General features: G+C 36.9%; 1 protein-coding gene across 4 annotated transcripts in view; it reads right to left on the reverse strand.

Annotated features, from left to right (window-relative positions):
- The window catches only part of UPF2 (UPF2 regulator of nonsense mediated mRNA decay), a 210,224-nt gene that overhangs the window by 163,987 nt on the left and 21,391 nt on the right, over positions 1–24,846 (reverse strand). For all 4 annotated transcript variants that reach the window (XM_067030264.1, XM_067030263.1, XM_059056674.2 and 1 more), the window contains exons 5-9: positions 23,909–24,106; positions 23,269–23,418; positions 21,907–22,010; positions 16,670–16,755; positions 4,998–5,106 (exon numbers count right to left, since the gene is read on the reverse strand). In XM_067030264.1, the coding sequence (XP_066886365.1) occupies positions 4,998–5,106; positions 16,670–16,755; positions 21,907–22,010; positions 23,269–23,418; positions 23,909–24,106 (647 nt within the window). The remainder of the gene's footprint in view (positions 1–4,997; positions 5,107–16,669; positions 16,756–21,906; positions 22,011–23,268; positions 23,419–23,908; positions 24,107–24,846) is intronic.

Below are 24,846 nucleotides of genomic sequence, written 5' to 3' on the forward strand. Positions count from 1 at the left end.
TATGATATACATAAAATATCTGGTAGAATTACAAATGCATATAATTTATAAATAAATATGCCTATACTGGGACATGCGGTCAACTTATTTTACCAACAGAGAGGTTTGGTCAAAAAAGTTAGAAGACCACTGATTTCAAAAACGTAGATCAGTGAGGGTGATATGGCTACATTTAAATAAAAGTTGTCTTCTCCATTATTAAAGAAGTAGGGAGCTTCCCTGGTGGCACAGTGGTTGAGAGTCCACCTGCCGATGCAGGGGACATGGGTTCGTGCCCCGGTCCGGGAAGATCCCACATGCCGCGCAACAGCTGGGCCCCATGAGCCATGGCCACTGAGCCTGAGCGTCCAGAGCCCGTGCTCCACAACAGGAGAGGGCACAACAGTGAGAGGCCCGTGTACCGCAAAAAAAAAAAAAAAAAAAAAGAAGTAGGCCTTGCTAAAAATGTGAAGGACACAGAAAACTATAAAGGAAAAAATTTTTGCATAATCCCACTATCCAAAGACAGTCACTGGTAGCATATTGATATAAAATTTTTTCTACTCTTTACTTGCCAAGAATTTTAACATAACTATAAATCTATTATGTGTAAGATTTTAGAGCTTGCTTTTTTTCCCCTTAAAAAAAGCAATTTAGTAGAGAACGGACTTGAGGACACGGGGAGGGGAAGGGTAAGCTGGGAGGAAGTGAGAGAGTGGCATGGACATATATACACTACCAAATGTAAAACTGATAGCTAGTGGGAAGCAGCTGCATAGCACAGGGAGATCAGCTTGGTGCTTTCTGACCACCTAGAGGGGTGGGATAGGAAGGATGGGGGGGGAGACGCCAAGAGGGAGGAGATATGGGAATATATGTATATGTGTAGCTGATTCTCTTTGTTATAAAGCAGAAACTAACACACCACTGGAAAGCAATTATACTCCACTAAAAATGTTTTTTAAAAAAAGCACTTTCGGGCTTCCCTGGTGGCGCGGTGGTTGAGAGTCCGCCTGCTGATGCAGGGGACGCGGGTTCGTGCCCCGGTCCGGGAGGATCCCACGTACCGCGGAGCGGCTGGGCCCGTGAGCCGTGGCCGCTGAGCCTGTGCATCCGGAGCCTGTGCTCCGCAGCGGGAGAGGCCACAACAGTGAGAGGCCCGCGTACCACAAAAAAAAAAAAAAAAGCACTTTCTCTATGATTTGAAAACTTTTCAGTAAACAAGACTTTCAATGGTTGTATATCATTTCAGCATTGTGATTATACGACCATTTTCTTAATCCATTGTTGGACTTCTAGATTATTTTCCTTTTTTTCCCTATTACAATTCATGATGTGAATAAAGCTTTGGGGGGTACTTAGGATTGTTTACTTGGGACAGATTTCCAGAGTTGTCCACTGTATGAATGCCTCTAAGGATCCTGAAACATACTGCCAAATTCCTTCTCCAAATTCCAATCTCAAGTATATGTGATGGTTTCTCACTGTTATTACCTTCACTAACCTGTTAGTCAAATTAGCAAATCCGTTGCTTTAACTAGAATTTCTTTGACTACCAGGTGAGATTTCATACTGTTTTGCTAATCAGCGTTATTTCTCAGGTGAGGTTCTTAAGCACGGGACAAATAGGATCAATTGTGACAATATGTTGGAGCTGGATAGAAGCCAGAGATGGGAAACCTGGTGAAACAGCTTTTCTCCTAATTCAAGCTACAGAGAGTGAAAGACAGTGGCACTGGGAATGAAGGAGAGACGCTAGCCTTGAGGAGGTGATTTAGCAGATATATCAATAGAATTTGGCAAATTTGGCTCCCGAATGTCAGAGGGGCGAAAATAGATGTATTTCCCTCAGTGATTAGATAAAATATATTGCAAATTTATAGGGAGAATATAGAAGCCGGTATAAGAAAGTGAAGGATAAAGACATTTTTGAGAAGAAAATGAGTTTTATGGATGTATTTAGCTAAAAGTACATGAAAACTTATTAAGCACCAGGAGAGAGGTTCTGGAAAGAGATATATACATGAGGCTGCTGGGAAACAGATGCCACCTGAACCCCAGGTAAACTGTGTTCCATCATAAAGGAGGGTGAAGGAAGAAAGTCTGGGGAAGGAACACCAACATATAAACTCAGCTGGAAAAAAGAGCAAAGGATATTGAGGAGAGTAGTCATATAAGTGAGAAGCAGGAGAGAGTGGTAGTAGAGAAGAGGTAATTAGTATTATAATGACATCTGTGTGATGAGCTTTATATGAATTATCTCGTTTAATCAGTAAGAACAATCCCATTTAAAAAGATACAGGGCTTCCCTGGTGGCGCAGTGGTTGAGAGTCCACCTGCTGATGCAGGGGACATGGGTTCGTGCCCCGGTCTGGGAGGATCCCACATGCCGTGGAGCAGCTGGGCCCGTGAGCCATGGCCGCTGAGCCTGCGCGTCTGGAGCCTGTGCTCCACAATGGGAGAGGCCACAACAGTGAGAGGCCCGTGTACCGCAAAAAAAAAAAAAAAAAAAAAAAGATACAAATTGGAACTTCCCTGGTGGCTCAGTGAAGAAGAAGAATCCGCCTGCCAATGCAGGGGACACAGGTTCAAGCCCTGGTCCGGGAAGATCCCACATGCCACAGAGCAACTAAGCCCGTGCGCCACAACTACTGAGCCTGCCTTCTAGAGCCTGCGAGCCACAACTACTGAGCCTGCGTGCCACAACTACTGAAGCCCTCGCGCCTAGAGCCCGTGCTCCACAACAAGAGAAGCCACTGCAATGAGAAGCCCACGCACCGCAACAAAGAGTAGCCCCTTTTTGCCGCAACTAGAGAAAGCCCACGTGCAGCAACAAAGACCCAACGCAGCCAAAAATAAATAAATTTATTAAAATACAAATTATCCCACTTAACGAGCAAGGAAATAGAGGTATGGAGCACTTAAGTAACTTGTCCAAAGTTACAATGCTAGTATGTGGTAGAGTCAGAATGAGTTTCCTAAAAGGCAGGAGAATCCAGCAATTCAGAATCTGCAGGGACATCAACTAGGATGAGGCGATTAGCAGGACACTGATGGTTTCTGCCAGGGTGCTATGATGGTAAAACACAGGGTAAACGTCAGAAGTGCAAGAGACACGTATACTCTACAACATCAAACAAGAAGGAAATGAAAAAGGATGGGGGGAGAGGTGTAGTTGAGGAAATTTTTCCTGTTTTTATTTTAAGGATGGGAGAGTGTTGAGCACATTTATTGCCTGATAAAAAGTCAATGGCAAAGTCTGCAGATTTGAGTGTGGGAAAGGCTAGACCCTGGAGGAAGCAGAGGTGATCGATGACATCAAGTGCCCTCTCTTCTCTCCCCTGAGAACAGCAGTTCCCAAATATACTCTGGAATCCTGATATTCTTCTAGTTGTAATGAAACCTTACAACAATAATAAAAATGCCAATTCCCTCAACTCTCACCCCAATTTTCAAAGATGGGATGGGAAACACACATGAACAGAATTTTCTTAATTTTAGGTTTCTCACCAAAAGCACTAATTATGCTTGGTCCAGCAACTCATGTTTTGTTTGACTGTGGCTTTGGTGGAGGGCTATACACATGTAACTCATAAAATGCGGTCATACTGCCTGCTACTAAAACAGTGTCTTGTCTGTATCTGTATGATGGGATTAAAATACCAACAATATGACTTCAGACACATCTGCCCCCGGAACTAGCAGCATGTAAACAGTACGTCTTTTGAGTGACTGTATATTCAGCCCCTTCCAGGAGGCTCACAGTGCTCATTACCTTATTAAAGCTTTGAGAATTCTTACCATAAAACAAAAGCAAAACGGTTTAACTTTCTGGATCTCAGTGTTTCCAAACTTCTCTAAACACAGAAACCTGTCCTTGATTAATATTATCTATGAAAGTCTGAAACACACTTCAGCAAAAAAGCTGGCCCAGAAAAAACTTACCCACAAATCTCATACTAACAAATTAACACCCATGGTAAGAAGCCTTTAGAGACCATTCCACCCCTCACACAGACTTTTGCTTCCTCTGGACTCAAGGCACTGACTCTCCAACAATTCATTTGGCAATTAAGCATGTACTTCCTTATAATATCAAATTTATTTACGGTTTAAATTTTTATTTCACTCTTGCTTTTATGAGTATTTATGCCTTATCTTCCCAATTACATCATGAGATTCCTGACCTCAGGAATTATGTCTGTTCTGGTGCTCAGCCATACTACCGATTTGTGTATAGCTAGTGCAATGAAATGCATATTGAGCAGAGCAAATATTTATTTGCATTCCAAGCAACTTGCTATATAAAGCTAAATTTTACAAACACAATTTTTCCATGGGCATACATGAACACTTGCATTTCATGTCTTTTCAAATTCTACCAATGTTCACTTTCAGTCACCACTAAGGTATCCTTTTACTCCTTTCAAGCCTGTATCCACAAGATGGTGGGGTAACATGGGTTTGAGAGAACCACTCATGGGCACTTGATTAAGAATCTTTCTTCAAGCTAAAGATTCTTAAGGCAAGAATCAATAAAAACATGGTCTATGACAGCATTCACTGAGATCAGAGCATTTACGCAACTTCGTGTGCCCCAAACGTTGGACCCCCAACACCTAAATAGGCATCCTACAGGCACTGTGTGCCCTGACTTGTCATGGCCAATCCTATGTTTCTTCTGGGAACACCAATGAGGCCTGCTGGCTCTCTTGACCTTGGAGAATGTTTTTACTTTACAAAAGCAGGAAGTGCAGAACCTACAATGGGAAAACAAGGTAGCAGCAACAGCTCATCTCCAAATTGGAATAGCATGTATCAATTTCAAGCTTTGTTGAGTAGATTTACATTTTAAAAATTCAGAAGTCCATACATTCTGAACTGTTATACCACTATCAAGCTTCAAAATGTGCTTACCAATAAAATAATCATATTTTTAAACTAAAGAATCCTCACTCATAAGTGTGTGTGTATATATGTATATATAGATATAACAAAATAAATGCTTAAATACATACATGAAATCTGAAATCCCCCCTCAGCATGGAACAAAGATCCTCTGCTACATCAGACATGCAGGGATGCAATGTAGCAACCAATCTTGCATAAAATGGTAGCAAATCCAACCTGCAAAAGTTACATGTGATATGTGTAAAAGGAAAGGCACACCAGCAATAACTCATTTTAAAATTTAAACTTTCTCTGATATATTCACACATTAAATGATTATAAAAACTAATAATAATCATACAGACATGCCTATGTATTGCCATCATAATGAAGTATTTGGAAATTCAATTTGCCTTGTGAAAGTTTATTAATAATCTGGTATTTTCCATTCAGTACATTTACTGCACATCTGCAATTTTCATTGAGTACTCAATTTTGATGAAATACCAAGCAAAGAAAATATGGCTTAAAGTTTTAATCACATAATTACTGAGTAAATAAACAAAGATAAACAGTATAAAACAATCCTTTTAAATCATTTCCTTTATTTATCCATGGATAAGTTATTTCAAAACCTCAATGTAAAGTAAAAGGGTAACCAATAACCAAAAGGGTATCTAAGAAGTCAAAAAAAAAAAAAAAATCACAAAACCCACACACTAACTTATTCTACCCATTATAGAACCCACTCAGATTCTCACACAGGGCTTCTCGATTCTTACTCAGGACAATAAATGCAAATCTGCATTTCCTCATGCTGCTGTCCCCTTTCATCATCAGAGCACTTTCTCATCAAATTTGGATGCAACTCCAGATTCCAGCACTCCAGGCAGCCACTACTAATCAGAATCAACACACAAGCTAAAAATTTATTTTCCATTCCTGCCCCAGACATTATTTTATAAAACTTGATTATCCAATGATTCAACACTCGGCAGACCAGACTGTGAAGATGAGAGCCACGAGGAACTAATAAAAGCAGCTGCACTGACAGCAGCAAGTAATGGGAGCTGACAGGGAGGAAGGAAGCAAAAAACTAGAAAAATTCAAAGCAAGAGCTCAAAAACTACGACAGGGGCTTCCCTGGTGGCGCAGTGGTTGAGGGTCCGTCTTCCGATGCGGGGGACGTGGGTTCGTGCCCCGGTCTGGGAGGATCCCACGTGCCGCGGAGCGCCTGGGCCTGTTAGCCATGGCCGCTGAGCCTGCGCATCCGGAGCCTGTGCTCCGCAATGGGAGAGGCCACAGCAGTGAGAGGCCCACGTACCACAAAAAAAAAAAAAAAAAAAAAAAAAAAAAACAGACAAATAATTCTACAAGTCTTACATATCCCTGAATATATCACTATACTACAGAACATGAAAACGGCCTGATCATCAGAGAAAACTCTGCCTACCATGAAAGGCTGAGAATTAGACCTGGAAAACTCAGAAGGGACATCGTGAAGGAAGGAAGAATGGACAGAAACTTGAAAGGTGGAGTCAAGGAGAGGAAAGTGCTCAAATTCATGCCTAAGGAGCCTCAAAAACTTTGTATTCCTCTTTGATCATTATAATTTCCTTTAAAACTTATCACGTTATTTTTCTTACCAAGGTGCCAGGCCCTGTCCTAGACATCCAATTTCCATTATTTATCTTGTTGATCCTGATAACCACCCCATCAGGTAGACATTATAATCACCATTTCAGAAATAAGACTACAGAGGTTGAGAGACGTCAAGAATATGGTGGCTCTGTAAAAGTACCTCAAAAAATTTTAAATGTATTATACCCTTCTTTAAAGAAATGAGAAGTACAGTCCATTATGTAAAGAGCTGAATCAAAACATTTAGTGTTAAGCTTTATTTTAAATGTTTCTTTAAATTATTTTAAAAGTTTTATCAATTGAAGGTTAAGTTCCTGTCACAAAGAAAATGCACACTACTCCTTGCTGATGTTACAAAAAAGAGGTATCCTGTAAGACACTCTCACAAATATGTAATAATTTCCTTAACGTCTGCTAGTGCAGGAAAAAAAAAAAAGCCTAGGGCAACTGCACATGTAATTTTTATGCATAATAGATGGATTCATACTAATACCAAATTTACTTTCTAAATTTTCAAACTTTAGTTAGAATACTATATTTTAATATATTATTATATTTTAGTTGGAACATTAGCTTTTTCATATCCACTTTAGCAACAAATACTTTTTTTCTCAGTTCATGATCAATTACAAATATAGGACTTTAAACCTATGCCCCAGGTTCTACCCCTCCCAACTGCCACAACTATAGGTCAGAAAAATAAGACTCAAAAGTTGAGGTCATGGGATAACAAAGAGTAATGCATTGGGAGTCGGGAGGCTCAGGTTTTAATTCTCTCAAACAGCACTTCTGTGACCTCAGGAATTGACCTGACCTCATCTCCTACTATTCTGTCCCGTCTCACCGGACCCCCAGTAATCCTCAGAGCCTCAGCACTGGCTCTTCTCAGTAGCTGGAGTCTGCTTTCCCCAAATATCTCCGCACTTACTCCCTCACAAAGGTCAAGTCTTAGTTCCAATGACACCCACTCCATGAGACCCATTGTGAATACACCATTGAAACTGCAAATCCATCCCACCCCCCAGCCCCTTACCCTGCACTATTATTTTTTTAAATAGAGTTTATCACCTTCTAATGTATATAAATTACTTACTTGTTCATAGGTGCTTGATAGATATTTCTTAGATACTGTCAGCTTTTATTCTAAACTATTCTTCATATTAATGAAGTATCATCCAATTTTTATAAGAATAATATTAAATTTGATCAAGTTTTATATTTTATCAAACAAGCACTAGTTTATCAAATATCTTTTTTAAAATTTATTTATTTATTTTTGGCCGAGTTGGGTCTTTGTTTCTGTGGGCGGGCTTCCCCTAGTTGCAGTGAGCAGGGGCTACTCTTCGTTGCGGTGCGTGGGCTCTAGGCACGCAGGCTTCAGTAGTTGTGGCTGGCGGGCTCTAGAACGCAGGCTCAGTAGTTGTGGTGCACGGGCTTAGCTGCTGCTCAGCATGTGGGATCTTCTAGGACCAGGGCTTCAATCCGTGTCTCCTGCATTGGCAGGAGGATTCTTAACCACTGCGCCACCAGGGAAGCCCTATCAAATATCTTTTATGCAGTCAATGGGATAATCATATAGTTTATTTTCCCTACTGCTGTTACATATACTAACAAGTTTCCTGTTTAAAGTAGCTTTTCATTCCTAAGATCAATCCTCTTTGATCATGCTGGATGTTTGTTTTTAATATACTATTAAATATAATTTGTTAGTGTTTTACTTATAATTTTTATATCGACATTAAAAAGTGAGACTGGTCCACACTTGTAACAACCTTGCTCTTTTTTTCGTTAAGATTTTGCCTATTTCTTCATATTATGAAATGGGAAGTTCTCCTTCCTATGCTCTGGAAAAAAACGATACAGCAAAGAAATTACTCTGATAACTTTTTACATTTTCTTCCATAATCATTGGTCTATTTAATTTTGTCTTGATTGAATCAATTTTGAAAATGTGTATTTTTTCCAAAAAATTACTTGTTTCACTGAGGTTTTCAAGTGGTTTTTTTAAAACTTCTAGTATATCATCTGGCTTATTCTTAAACTTTTTAATGTTTTCTTTTTATTTTCTAAATGGTTCTCTACCTGGATTTTGTTTCAAGAATTAGCTCCTGAGTTTACAAAATTAATATTAATCTTGGTTGTCTCTTTCAATAAAATTTGAGATTATAACATGTAGAAGCAAAAATTTTAACCAAACTATGTCATTTCCTTTTTTCTTCTTTTCCTGGGCAAGTCACCTATACTTCACTTCATTTTTTTTATTCTTCCAATTGGCTCAATCTATTGATATTTCAAAGCTTTTTCCCAGCCCCAAAAGAAAGATGGATAGAGCCACCCATTTTAAAGTAAAGCAGCCTGTGCTATCCACAGAGTAACATCAGTAAACTAAGAACACAGGTCAGCACTTTCAGCTTCAACAGGAATTTAAAAATTAGTTTAAGGATCCCCTAGAAGATCTTAACTTTTAATTAAGCCTTTCCAAGTAGTTAGTAATCCTAGTTTTTGTTTCTTTCAGAATTGGTCATATGGAAGTAAAGCAGATACTCTGTTTTCTCGGAATCCTCTACTAATAAACTCACCAAATCCCTCTCAAACTAAGAAATTCCTAAAATTCCTTTTTCCACTATACGTTTTACAATTAAATGGATAGATGATACTGTCATCCTGCCCCACTTAAATCTTCTAATTTCTGTGAATGTTCATTCCTTACTTCACAAAATAAGATCCCCTATGATGTAAATAATATAAGAAATTACATATTTTTTCAATGTTAGTCCTATTTAAGTATGTTTTTCTGTCTTTTCCACCTTGCTACAAATGCAAGCCCAAAGGGAATGGAGTGCTAAATGCTATATCAATCACATGAAAGTTATAAAACACTTTAATCAACATAAAAAGCAAATTTCTGTGTTAAATTTTAAGCTAGATATATATTTTATTTTATTTGACTTTTCTAAAAGTGAACTAGAAAATAAACTTAGATCCTTCTTTTGAAAACTGAATTTTATAATGTTCTGAGAGTGATAATTATTTTTACCAACAATTAATGGGTGAACCATTTAAAAAGAATGTTTTTTCTTAAATAATAATAAAACGTTGCTTATACTTTCAAGGTCTCCTAAATCACACATTTAAGTATCCTACAAGCAGTTAATGATCATCAAGTAAGTAAACATCCAGTTACTAACTACAAGTAAGAACAGGAAAGCAGGATAACATACTTTTGTTCCTGAGGGGAAAAAAAAGGAAACTTAAAGGCTTTTATTTCATAATCAATCAGCTTTCAAAAAAAAAGGCCAGCTTTTTTCTGTCTCTTTAAAATCTAAAGAATTTAACTGTTGAAAGCTATTAATTATATCTGTGCTCAAAAATGTCTAGAAAAAAATTAATGTGAAAGAACACTGTTACTGTTCAATTAAAGAATACAAAGGTTTTTCTTCATAGGAAACACTAAAGCAGATGATGATTCAAAAAAGAGAAAATATAATAAACAAAAGATTGGGATCATTTACTCTGAAATAGACAACCAAATGCTCCGATGACTTTTTCCACAACATTCACGTTCCCAATTCAACAGTGCCATCAAGTGGTACAACATGCTAACAGATTTCCCAAAACTCAGTTTCTCATTTTTTAGCAAGGGGAGGTCCAATTATAAAGTCTCTCACAAAAACTCCAGCAAATGTTTCTAAAAGCTGGATCAGGAAAAGCTGTCCAGTGGAACACTTCACCTCTGAAGAATATTCTGTTTATATTAATGTAAAGAGATTCCAAACATACATCCATCTGCTAAAACATGGCAAAATCCATATGGCTTCAAAGTCACTAAAACCAATAGCAGGTCCGTCTATATTCAAAACAAGGAACTAAGAGATGCTTAGATACATTCCCTGATTCTGGCTGACTTTACACCTGAAAGTTTGCTTAGGTGAGGGAACCTCTGGGGGGGCTAGGAGTGTTCTCTATCTTGATCTAGGTGTGGCTATACACATATACTTAAGATGTAAGCACTTTATGTCATATGATCCAGCAATCTCACTGCTGGGCATACACCCAGACAAAACTATAATTTGAAAAGCTACATGCATCCCTATGTTCATAGCAGCTTGTACAATAGCCAAGACATGGAAGCAACCTAAATGTCCATGGACAAATGAATGGATAAAGAAGATGTGGTACATATATACGGTGGAATACTACTCGGCCATTTGCAGCAACATGGATGGACCTAGAGATTATCATACTAAGTGAAGTAAGTCAGACAGAGAAAGACAAATACCATATGATACCATATGTGAAATCTAAAATACAACACAAATGAATACATCTGTGAAATAAAACACAAACAGGCTCACAGACGTAGAGAACAGACCTGTGGTTGCCAAAGGTAAGGTCAGGTGGGGGAGGGAAGGGTTGGGAACTTGGGATTAGCAGATGCAAACTAGTATATATGGGATGGATAAACAACAAGGCCCTACTGTATAGCACAGGGAAATATCAATATCCTGTGACAAAACAGAATGGAAGATATGAAAAAGAATATATACATGTATAACTGAGTCACTTTGCTGTACAGCAGAAATTAATATTGTAAATCAACTATACTTCAATAAAATCTTTTTTAAAGATGTAAGCACTTTACGTGAAATTTCAATTATATGTGTGGACAGTTATACTACAAATTAACTGTAGGATAAGATATAAATATATAATTAAGGAGGTTTCTGGTAGATTTCATTTCCGTGGATTACTTCAAATTAACAGGCTAAGAGATATAGTGCCAACCTTTTGAGATTTTTTTTAAACCACTATTTATTTAATGAAGCAAGAACACAACTGAAAGTTAAAACAGTGCTTCACATCATACATTTAAGAACTGTAAAGATGGAATAAGTCAATTTTTAAAACTTTTGTGCTGCAAATGATACCAAGAAAGTGAAAGATAACTCACAGAATGAAAGAAACCATCTGCAAATTATATCTGATGAGAGATGTATACAAAGTATATATGAAGAACTCATACAACAATAATAAAAAGACAAATAATACAACTTAAAAGGAGGTAAAGGATTTGAAGTTTTCCAGAGAAGACATACAAATGGCCAATGAGCACATGAAAAAATGCTCAAAATGATTAGCCATTAGAGAAATGCAAATCAAAACCACAATGAGATAAGATTCCACTACACACTAAGATAGCTATAATCAAAACGAGGACAATAACAAGTGTTGGTAAGGATATGGAGAAACTAGAACCTTCATACATTGCTTTTGGGAATGTAAAATGCAGCCACTGTGAAAAACAGTTTAGTGGTTACTAAAAATGTTAAACATAAGTTACCCTAAAACACAGCAATTCCACTCATAGGTATATACCCAAGAGAACTGAAACATAGACCACACAAAAACTTGTACACAAAGAGTCACAACAGCATATTCATAATAGCTAAAAAGTGGAAACTCAAATGTCCATCAACTGACAAATGGGTAAACAAAATGTGGTATATATCTATACAATGAAATATTATTCAGCTTTAAAAAAGAAGGAAATTTTAATACATGCTATGATATGGATCAATCTTGAAAACCTACTAAGTGAAAGAAGTCAGGCACAAAAGGCCACATATTTTATGATTTCATTTATAGGAAATACCCAGAATAGGTAAATCGAAAGACTGAAAGTAGATTAGTGGTTTCTTAGGATAGGGGAGAGAGTGGGCAGGGAGGGAATGGAACTGCCTGCTAATAGATATAAGGTTTATTTTAGGGGGACAAAAATGTTTTAAAATTTTATTGTTGTGATAGTTGAATATATTTAAAACACTGTATACTTCAAATGGGTGAACTGTATGGTTATGTGAATTATATTCCAATAAAGCTTGTGTTTTTTTTGTTTGTTTTTTGTTTTTTAAAGAAAAGGACTGTAAAAACCTTAAGAGTTATCGAATTTAGTGCTTCCTAAACCAAACTATACAAACTAGGTAAGACAGCTTAAATTCTCTACCACATACACACATATAAAACTTCAGGTCCTCACAGTCATAGGCACTCAAGTAACTATTAAATGATTCGTTCTGGTTTTTATAGTCAGCTCAGGCTAGAGGGGCTAAACGGATAAAGGAGGGAATCCTGGCCATAGAGAAGAATAAAGACATTCACTAGGATCCATGTCCTTTGAGGGGAGAGGAGGGAGATGCCACACAAAGAGAGAGGCGCCCCCTTTTCCAAAAATGTTTGTGGAATGTTCATGAAAACTGACTATATAATAGGCCACAAGAAAATTTCAAAAAATTCCATAAAGCAAAAGTAACACAGTATTCTCTAATCACTGTGCAATAAAAATACGAATTATTAACCAAGCCAGAAAACAAAACAAAAAAGTCTCACTACCTGGAAATTTCAAAACTCTCTCAAATATCTCCTTAGGTAACAATGGAAAAACAAACTGAAATTGGAGAATTTCCAGAAAACATAAAAATAGAAATCACCACATGTCAGAACTAAGAGATACAGCTAAAACCAGGGTCAGAGGACAGCAATATATAACATTAAATGCCAAAAACAGGAACAAAATGAATGAAAGAAACCAAAAAGGAAGAAAATAACGATAAAATCCAAAAATAATGAGTAAGAAAACAGTAAAACAGTAGAATAAATACATAGATAATCTAGAGGCTGGGTTTGATGTGTATGTGTGTGAAAAAAACTAAAATGAATAAACCACTAGTTAACATAATGAAGAGGAGGAAGAAGAAAGGAAAGGTAATATACAAATACAGGGTTGTTTGTAATGGCAAAGACTGGAAGTCCAAAGTGGTTAAATACAGTACATTCATAAAAAGAAACACTGCAGCTTTAAAAAGAACAAGAGAAATCTTTATGTATAGACATGAAAAGATTTCCAAGATGTACTGTTAAGGGAAAACGGTAAAGTTCAGAACTAAAGTTCAGAACAATAGGTATAAGAAGTTGCCCTGCGGGCTTCCCTGGTGGCGCAGTGGTTGAGAGTCCGCCTGCCGATGAAGGGGACACGGGTTTGTGCCCCAGTCTGGGAAGATCCCACATGCTGCGGAGCGGCTAGGCCCGTGAGCCAGCGGCTAGGCCGCCGAGCCTGCGCTCCGCAATGGGAGAGGCCACAGCAGTGAGAGGCCCGTGTACCAAAAAAAGAAAAAAAAAAAAAAAAAAAAAAAAAAAAAGAAGAAGTTGCCCTTGTGTAAAAACGCAGGAAATATAAGAATGTTTGCATGTTCTTGCCCATGCAAAAGAAACTTTAGAAGGATGCAAGAATCAAGACAGTGGTTTCCTACTGGGAGGAGTAGGAATTGGGTAGATGGGGAGACAAGGAAAGATAATAGGAAAGATACTTTTCAGCACAATGTTTTATACTTCAGTGTTTTGAGTCCTGTGAGTGCATTATTTATTTTTTAAATAAAATTTTAAATTTGCATATGACCAATATTAATTCATCAAATATTTTCAAGCCCTTACTGTGTATCAAACACTAACCTTGATGTTGTAGATGTTCAAAATGAAAAGATCTAGTCCTCTTTTAAAGGGCCCATATTTTTACAGTTTCATAGGGATACAGGCGCAAACCAACACTGACCCAATAATGTAATGTGCCAAATTCTTTGTATGTATGAAGACATTAAGTCGAAAGTCTATTAAAGAGCACCTATATATACGTAAGGGAAATAAAGATGGTTGTTCAGAGAAGATAACTCTTACGCTAAGAGTTCTCAAGACTGGAGATTTTTCAGTGGAAAAATACAGGATATCCCAGATAGAGTAGAAAGCAGAGGCTTGGAAGCAGAGAACAAAGGGTATTCAAGAAATCATTACAGATCAGGATTTTCCAAGAAGAGCGGCTAGAATGAAGAAGCTGAAAAGGGGCTAGATGAGAAAGGGCATTGTAAATTCCAGGTTACATAATTTTATTACCTTCTGTCTGTGAGGCATTGTGCTCAGTGCTGAGGATAAAGAAGTAAACGTGGCCTCCCTCCTGCAGCTTAGTCTGGACAACAATGTCCAGGGAAACCAAGAAACAGGTTTTTTCAGTAGTTTGATGCGTGAGCTTCCCTGTCTCTGGTTCTGTTGCCTCTATCAGAAATGCTTTCTACGTTCCCTCTCCTCATCCATCTCTCACCTAGTTCATTCCTTTTTCAGGTCTCAGATTAAATGACCCTTGTTCCAGGCAGCCTTCTCTTACTGCCGAGACTAAGTCAATCAGTTCCCCATGTTATATACTTCAAAGCATGCTGGTATTCTTCCTGTCAACTGCACTTAGAATTCTCTTTCTTCCTCTCGAAACTGTAAGCTGCATGAATACGAGTTGAATCTGTCTTGTTCACCACTGTATCTCCAGCACTAATCACAGTATAGGGTAGACCCTTAGTTAATGAATAAATTTTAGAACATAATTTAACCTTTCCTGATCACTCAGGCTGAATATAAGAAATCTAAATTATTATATTTATATATTTCAGGTATATAAGACTATGTGGTCTCTTCCTCATAGCTCCAAAAGGATACATATTTTAAGTACTTGTATCTTTATTTTTTTCTCTCCTCTCAAACCATAAATTGTCACTTCCTACTACTTTCAAGTCTGTTTCTAGCAGATTCCAACTACTAATTTGCAGCTAACTGCTGAGCTAAGCAGATAAATCCAGTTATAAAGGATGTAACTGGCATAAAACCAAGTAATAGTATATAGTTTTTCAGGAGTTTTCTCCAGGGTGGGGGAGTGGGAAGGAATGGGGATAAAGGGAGACAAGATGCTCTCTTATAAGTAAACTATTTAATATTACTGCATAATTTCTTTTGTTAACAAAGCCTTTTATTTTTGCTAAATTTGGTTCATTCTATGCTAGAAGTCCAGATAATTGTTACTACGTTTCTTCATTCAAATAAACAGTTGAAAAGAAAACTATGAAAGTAAACACTCCACTGTATAGGTAAAGAAAAGAATCACTTTAAAAAACTGGTCCAAAATATTAAGGAAATAAATATTTGAGTTTGAAATTTTGAGTTTGAAAGTAGACTGTTTCTCACAATAAAAGGCTTAAATGTAACTGGCACTATTCTTTTCTTTCTTAGTTGTACATGAAATAATGATGCACCTCATAACTGATGGCACTTCAGATTTGATGAAATGCAGTACATAATTTTACATAATAAAAATAATTCATCTATGATTTTCTCAATTAGATAATTCTGAATTATCTACTCACTATATTAGCACATTCCATCTCCCTTGTCCCACTAAAATGAAAAAACAAATGCTCATTAATGCTGCTGACAGGAGATAAAAACCAATATAAAGGAAAAAAGTAGTGATTTGGTTTCATTGCAATATGTTACCATTTGAGATCAATGAATGAACCAAATTAAAATTTTGCTTAAGAAATCTTTAGTGAAATCCCTCAGAATCCGTATCTTCTGGGGAAAGTATCTATCTTAGCTATGATGTATGTAATCATGATAATAGTTAACAAAATCCTTTAATTATTCACTGTTGAATAAACAGAAATGGATCTCTTCCAAGTTCCTAAGGTCAACAATCTATGACCTGTTGTGGTCCTAAAATATGCGGGTGAAGCAGAGGTTTTAATTTAGTGTAAGTTAGAGCGTTAGAATTCTCTATGAGCATTATTCATAATTTCTTGAATTACCAGCAACATAATCACTAATGTGACTTCCAAGGCCAAACTAGCATAATTACAAAAAAAAAAAAAAAACTTGAAATTTTTCATTTAAACACAACTCTTAAAAATTAGATACAATCAATTTAGTCCGATCTTTCCACAAAGTAAGAACTTTCCAAAAAAAGATATACCATTTATTATTTTTTCTCCTCAGAGGCAAAAGTGAAAACAAGTTGCTTCTAGCAATGATTAAGTTATTTAAGTTCCTATAATTCTTAAATTTTTTCTCTCAAAATAACAGGAAAGCATCAGAAGAAATATTCCCAGTAGAGCTCATGAACAAAAATTAATGAGAAATAAGTTCTAGAAAATAAGCTAACAACAATGATAATAAGTTCTGTTGACAAGGGATATTTTCTAAGAGATAAATAAACAAGAACTGAGACCTTACAGTCATCGTTGCAGGGTAAAAACACTATGAAATTACTCTTTTTTTTTTTTTTTTAACCTACCTTTGTCTGGGAACTATAAAGAGCGCCCGGACCAGTTTCTTCCTGTTTGCTTTTGTGTTCATGTTCATGCAAAAATCCATTGCTGCCTATAGGAGAAAAAGCAAACTTTTTTCTTAAAAAAATCTCCATTTAGCTACTGAAAGCAGAAACCCTGCATGCTACAATGGATTTCTAATAGTTCGTAAACAGTTCACAATGGTTTTAAGACTCTAGTATTATAAGCATATCCCAAACTTTAAAGATCACTAAGCTTAAACTTCTCTCTCCTTATATATCTCAAAATATATTTCATAAACGTTTTAATTGCAACCTAGTGTTAGAAACAGAACTTCAAGTGAGTAGATTGAAGATCCACCATGACATGTTTGGCAAACAGCTATATGAAATGTGCAATCTATGCTTTTGATCTCATAAATCAATGTTAATAGCAGGAAAGTTTTCTGGTAAAATGTACAAAGTAACAAGAAGCCAGGAACCAAGAAAATTACTAATGCTAATAAGGATAACCAAAAAAGAATAAAGACCAACTATGTATGAGACACAGACACAGATTATCGCCAGAAACATGTAAGAGTAAGTGCTTCAACACTGAGTAAAAATGTTTACTGTCAACAATCAGATCTGGTAACAAACTAAAGAAACCACATCATAGGACTACAATAAATACCCATATATATACTAAATATATATTTAGTATAGCAATCCACATTCTATTTTACATTTCTATTCTACATTTTAACAACAAAAATGTGTTCAATATTTCATCAATATGTCTAACATCTAATATAAGTGTAGAGGAAAAGCTACAAGAAGTGTATGTTCTGGGAAGCCATTAGAAAACAAAACTATGGGGTTTCCCTGGTGGCGCAGTGGTTGACACTCCGCCTGCAGATGCAGGGGATGCGGGTTCGTGCCCCTGTCCAGGAAGATCCCACATGCCGCGGAGGGGCTGTGCCCGTGGGCCATGGCCGCTGAGCCTGCGCGTCCGGAGCCTGTGCTCCGTAACAGGAGAGGCCCGCATACCGCAAAAAGAAAAAAAAAAGAGAAAACAAAACTATGAGTAGTTGGTATTTTTTAAATACAGGTATATATATTTTTTAAACGTTAAAGACTTTCAATATACATGGTTTAAGAAAATAACAAGTTAAGTTCTACTTTAAAAAGAAAAAAACTATTATCAAATATCCTTTTGGGTATCTCAAGTATTTTCCTTCCATGGGTTCACATGATTATTTTATCATTAATCCCAATCTTTAGGTAGATTTGAGGATCAGGTAACAAAGATCCTCAGATTTCCCTACAAAGGGTTTCAACTCTTCAACAATACACTCACTGAAACACCTCCCATTTGATTAAAACTTCTGCTGAAAAATATGACACAACTAATGGTGATTAGATTCAAACCCGGGAAACAAACTCACATTGAAAGTATTCACCAAGATTGAAACTGTCACTATTAGTCAAAAGTAAAACCAATGTAAATTTTTTTCTTCTGCTTGTAAAGGGAGTATAATAAATTTTATTAAAGTTTATATAACATTAAAGCTTCTTACAGCTAATTAGAATAACAAAGAGAAAAGCTGAAAATATACTAAAGTTCCTTCAAGTAATTTACCCATATGAAACACTGAAAAATTCTGGACTAGTATAATAAAAATCCCAAAGGTCATGTACTCAGAAAAGAAAATTGGTTAACACTGGAAAACTTCACACACACACACACACACACACCCCTCAAATCAACAATTTTTTTTAAATATAAAGAAAAAATTTTAATGGCTAATAATGGCCTATGTTCCAACATAAATTAGGAAACAAAAAATAAGATGTACTTCAATAACTATTTTAGAACATTATCCTTTAAAAGGCAATAAACACTTTTCCTACCACAATAATCAAAGGCCAGTTACATAGAAAAAAACTACAATGCTCAGAACTCTGCAAAGATTAGGAGTTCGTAAAACATGTAAATGCCTGGTACACATAGTGGTGGCTCAATAAATATGTAGAATAAATGAATAAAAGACTACATGAAAACTGCCAGAATTAATAAATTTGAGGAAATTAAAAAGAAAAAAAAAAGCTTCATATGTATATTAATTCTTAGATTTAACCAGCCCTGCCCTTTGGGGAGAAATGAAAGCAAAGGAATCACTGGGGTGGTGTCTGTCTGCCCAGGTTACAAGTGCTGCCTGACAACTCAACAAGCAGTTTTTGAAAACTTGTTTCAAAACGTTGTAAGTAAATGAAAGACAGCTCAACAATCATTTTTTATTTTTTTAAGTAAAAATAAACTCTTCTGATCATCAAATGCATGCAGAAATAAGCATCACCATGAATGACATTACCTGCAGAAGTCACCTAAAAGAAATCTTCACTTCGGGTTATATATTGTTACATAAGCATTGAATTCAAAAGAATTCTTAGATTTTTCTATTTCCCAACTACTTTTCCCTCTTAAGCCATTTGGACCTCTGCCAATATAGATGGAAAAAATTCCTTTCATGAGGAAGGTGACTCCCAGGAGGAACCCACTGAAGTCCAACAGGGCAGGGTAACCTCCTATTTTCCATCTGAACCTCCAAGAGCTAACCCAGAATTGAACATATGGTCATTACTGAGCTGGGCACTGCAGGATACTTTCCAATACAGATTCACATGAGATCTTCCCACTCAGCTTTCAGGATAGCACTCAAAATGGCTGCAGGGGTGTGGCAGGCATGTCAAGGTATCTCTCATCCTGCTGATATCCAGTGAATATATGAAAATTTAGCAGGGAAAAATTCAATCATATCCCAACCTTAGGAAAATAAGCAGTTGTTTAAAAGGTAGTCTCTGCTATATTCTACAGATGAAAGAAAAAAAGAGACTATCTCTTCAGAAAACAGAAATAAATGCTATAATTACTAAGTTTTTGAAAACTGTACATTGACCTAATTACTCCAAGAGGTGATTAGCCAATTTGGAATTTTTTTCAAGCCTATGTGATTATATGAATAGTTACTGAAACACATCTAAATTATTTGTAGAAGAGCTAAACAAGCTGAAAGTCAAAAAACAACTTCATGTCTACAGTACTCTACAGGGAACCCTCAATACATTATGGGGAGAAAAAAGGATAAAAGATTACGTTACACCTTGACTTAAATGATTTAAAGCAATGATTTTCAAACTTTGGGTCTCAAGAGTCTTCTACACTCTTAAAAATTATTAAGGACCTGAAAGAACTTTGTTTTTGTGGGTTAATATTTTTATCAGCAGTTACTGTTTTAGAAGTCAAAACTGAGAAATCTTCAAAATATTAATTCACATAGAAATACCAATAAATCTATTAGTTGTTAACATTTTTTGGAAATTTTCTTTTAATGAAAAAGAAATTTAGCGACAGAAGAGTGGTACTCTTCTAAAAGATACCTTAGATTCTCTTATCTATAGATTCTCAGAATCCGCCTGCCAGGCTTCCCTGGTGGCGCAGTGGTTGCGAGCTCACCTGCAGATGCAGGGGACACGGGTTCCTGCCTCGGTCTGGGAAGATCCCATATGCCACGGAGCGGATAGGCCCGTGAGCCATGGCCGCTGAGCCTGTGCATCCGGAGCCTGTGCTCCACAACGGGAGAGGCCACAACAGTGAGAGGCCCGCATACCACAAAAAAAAAAAAAAAAAAAAAAAAAAGAATCCGCCTGCCAATGCAGAGGACACAGGTTCGAGCCCTGGTCTGGGAGGATCCCACATGCAGTGGAGCAGCTAAGCCCATGCACCACAACTATTGAGCCCGCATGCTGCAACTACTGAAGCCCGAGCACCTGGAGCCCGTGCTCCACAACAAGCCCACGTGCCGCAACTAGAGAAAGCCTGCACGCAGCAACAGAGACCCAACGCAGCCAAAAATAAATAAATAATTTTTTTAAAAAAGAAAATAAACTCCAGTTTCACACATATATGTAGCTGGAAAGGTAGGCATATTTTAATATTGTTTTCAGTAATTATAGATATTCTTTGATACTTCACCAAAACTTGACAAGTGGTAGTTTCTTAACCATAAGTTGCAATGTGAAATCTAAAACTGTATCAATCAACTTCTCATGCTCTGCTAGATTAAAATCCATTGGCCTATCTTGCACTGAGTGAATTTTTAATATCCAATCAAGATTTTGTTGACCTTATGTACTGGTAATTCAGAACAATGGTTCACTGAGCTATGCAGATCTTCCAAACACTTACACTTATTTTTGAATTACATTATTTAACATCACCACTCATCTTATCAGAAAAGTTTCACCAATAAAGCCTCTTCAGAAAAGAACTGGGAAGATGTCAAGCTTATGGTGGTGGACATAAGTTTTCCAAAATTCTAATTTTTGCTGGAAACTCAAATTTGTCCACTGGCAATAAAAACTTTTAGTTGTTTCCCTTGAAGTGAGAGGTTCACCTGTTCATGTTAGAAAAATGTCTGCTAAACACCCATGTCTGAATAACCACAGTTCGTACATCAGTTTTTTCAAGTAAAAAGGGTATCCTATGTAAAAAGCAACTAGTTTAGCTTGCAACTCAATCACACAAGTGACTGAGGCAACCTTTTCTCGAGGCAACCTTGAGATAGTATATGTGCTTTACATGTCCTTATTTTATCAAGTTAAAAGGAAGTGTACTCAAAGACTGAAATGAAACAAAATTACTCCAGTTTTTATGGAGTCATCAAAGAGATTCTTAAGTGAAAGTATCCTTGTTCTTTTAATTGCAAATGCACAGCAGTGGCTACTAGTACAGTCTGCTACCCATGCAGCTTGATTTGTGTTAAAATGCCAGCAGCTTTACCCATCATCACTTTTGCAAATGCCAAAAACAGTGAAAAAGTGGGGAAAAAAAATCCTAGTATTAGTATGGAAAGAGTTTTGACCTTACAGACCCCCTGAAAGTGCCTCAGAAGACACCAGGAATCTACAGAGCATACTTTAAGAACTTCTGGTCTAACACAGTATTTCCCACACTCAGGAATCCCTATGTAAAGGGGAGAGGTGTCAAGCTAACAGGATTCTAAAGACAGTTCCACCCCCAAACACAACATCTACAAATTGGCTACCACTGTATGTGTTTATTTTGAATTCCCATATTAGATTCCATTTGAAGAAATGGTTAACTCTACAGCCAAAACAGTGCAAAAACCATAGACGTTCCTAATTCAAACTATCCTACAAGGTCTACGTGCTTGAGTAAAGTCACACAGAGGCAATCATACCTTGTCTATCAGATCACGGTTGACACAGTTGGGCAACTGCTGGAGAAAAGCATCTACTATGAGCTTGAGATGAGATCCAGTGCTGGCTTCTTCATCCTCTTGTTCTAATATGAAATTGGTTTTTAAACAGGTTTAAATATATATATATACATAGACAATGTAAGAATAAAAACATCCAGTAAGAAGTTATCTGGGGCATAGATAATCTAGAGCACTTTTCTTACTCATGAAAAAATGAAGCATTTTTTGAGGTATTACCCTAGAAAGTGTGGGTATCTTTAGAATCATAACCCAAAATCACTACTGTCTTTCAGATATCAACTATAAAAAGGCAAACTTTTACATGAGAAGTCATAAGTTGCATGTAGTTTTATAGTAGATCTGCTATTTTTATCTGTCACGCAACCCTTCTCCCATGTCTTCAATTAACAGTACGATCATCGCTTGCCCTCGAAGGCAATCCATGGGATTCTGATGAGGAAGGGTGATGCCCAAGCACAGACACCACCACTCCTCTCGGCCACAGGCAAGCATGACACAGGACTAGCCAAGTCCTTCCATGAGGCTTATACACAGACAGTGGAAGACAAGCCCTCTTTTCTTCTGATGTTACTAACTGGTTTGAGCCAAGGGTAGCCTCTAGCCATGCCTCCCTCCCTTCATGACATGGATAAACAGAATCTGCAGTAGGAAACAATGAAGCCCATAGAGAGAAAGCAATACTGACAGAAGGTATCTTTCTAATAAAGAATCCTAACTAATAAAGAAACTTGATGGGAAGTATTCAGGAAATAATTAACAATGTGATATTTTTATTACTAAATATAAAACATTACTCAGTTATAAAGACATAAAATTACCACAGATGAACTGATATACTAATTGTCTTTTTATCTCTCAACTTTCAAATACACTTATGTTACGACTGTAAAGATTACATCAGAATTAATACATTAAGGACAATGCTAGCAAGTAGAGAAGTATAAGAAATACTATTAAGATTCAGATTATCACTAAAGTTTGTAGTCACATAATACAGGACATGTAGTATTTCTGTTCCAAATCAAATTCTAAAAAAGTGATGGCCTAGAAACAACAGGAAAACAAGGAATAAAAGAGTAAAGACCCATATTCTCAGGCAAGGGCTTTGTGTAGAAACACTAATCAAAACTTGGGAATTCCCCAGTGGTCCAGTGGTTAGGACTCTGTGCTCTCACTGCCGAGGGCCTGGGTTCAATCGCTGGTCAGGGAACTAACATCCCACAAGTTACAGAGTGTGGCCAGAAATAAATAAAATAAAACAGACATTTAAAGAAAAAAACCAACTAGTCAAAAGTTTAAATTTTTGGCAAAAGTGTTTACCTTGCTCATCAAGAAGTTTCTTTGTAAGATCTTCAGCTTCATCTCCACCCTCTAGCTCCAAAGTGTCATCATTAATCTCTAGGTTCTCCAACTCAAGCTCCAAATCATCAGGGCTTGATACCTCCTTATTATCCTTTGGTTCCTTTGCCTCTGTTTGAAATCAAAGAATCAGTACCTCTGAATTAAAAGTCATATTGAAATCCTGCAGCAAAAAACACAAATACTCACAAAATCTGCATCGTTTGTCTTAGAATCTACATTTATAGATGTAGAAAGAAATTTGATATATTCAGATTTTTTTTAATATATTATGCTCATTGAGAACAAAGACCATAACTTCTTTGATTCTGTATGCCATCTGTTCACTGAAGAAATGAACAGATGGATGGATTGATGAATTGATGAATGGAGACATACATGGCATGAGGATCTGTGGTAAAGATGAGGGGAAGATAAAGCTGATTAGCTAAAGTGGACTCAAATTAATTCAGATGTCCATATTATTCTGTCATTCATTTAATCTATTGACTCAATGTTTGTATTACAAAACTAGTAAATAAAAAAAAATTTTTACAAATATTATTTTGAAACTAATCTTTATAGCACTTTAATATAAAAAAATTTGTCCTCCAGCATTTACCTTTGTAATCATCCTTGTTGGACTCTTTATTCTGACAACTTTTTTCATTATCTTTAAACAAGATGGCTGGAACAAAAGCTTTCAAATCAATGAGGTTCTCATAAAAATTCCGAGCATCTTCATCTTCCCATATACCACCTTCCAAGTCATATTCTCCAGGTTTACCAGGCGTAAATATATCAATTCCAGGCCCATGCTCTACAATAAAATAAATCACAAGGAATTAAAACCAATGAACCTTGAATGTTTTGATTAACAGACGCTTCTTCAATCCACAAGCACTCTGGACTGTTCATGTAACCATCTTTACCAGAAAATCACAAACTGTGTTTTAAGTAGAGCTCTAAACCAGGACAGACAAGAGGAAAGCGTAGGATAAAGATGCTTTTCTGGGCTTCCCTGGTGGCGCAGTGGTTGAGAATCTGCCTGCCGATGCAGGGGACACGGGTTCGTGCCCCGGTGCGGAAAGATCCCACATGCCGCGGAGCGGCTGAGCCTGTGAGCCATGGCCGCTGAGCCTGCGCGTCCGGAGCCTGTGCTCCGCAACGGGAGAGGCCACAACAGTGAGAGGCCCGCGTACCACACACACACACACACACACACACACACACACACAAAGATGCTTTTCTCTTCAATGTTTTAAGCAACTGATATGAGATTAAGTAGCCATTTAATATATTAGGCCCACCTTCATAAAACTTAAAACCAATATAAGAAATATATAGGCCTGGTCATTCCTAAACATCCAGCTTAAAGTCCCACCTCCCCTATGAAGCATTTTTTTAAGACTCGCAACCCTCTGTACAATTTATATCATAACTATCATCACAAGTTTATGGTTTATCTTACCATAAACCCTTAAGAAGCAACACTCCTTTTCGTATCTTATCTTTTTTTGTGTGTGTGGTACGCGGGCCTCTCACTGTTGCGGCCTCTCC

The sequence above is a fragment of the Kogia breviceps genome, chromosome 3 (assembly GCF_026419965.1).
Source record: "Kogia breviceps isolate mKogBre1 chromosome 3, mKogBre1 haplotype 1, whole genome shotgun sequence".
Taxonomy (NCBI): domain Eukaryota; kingdom Metazoa; phylum Chordata; class Mammalia; order Artiodactyla; family Physeteridae; genus Kogia; species Kogia breviceps.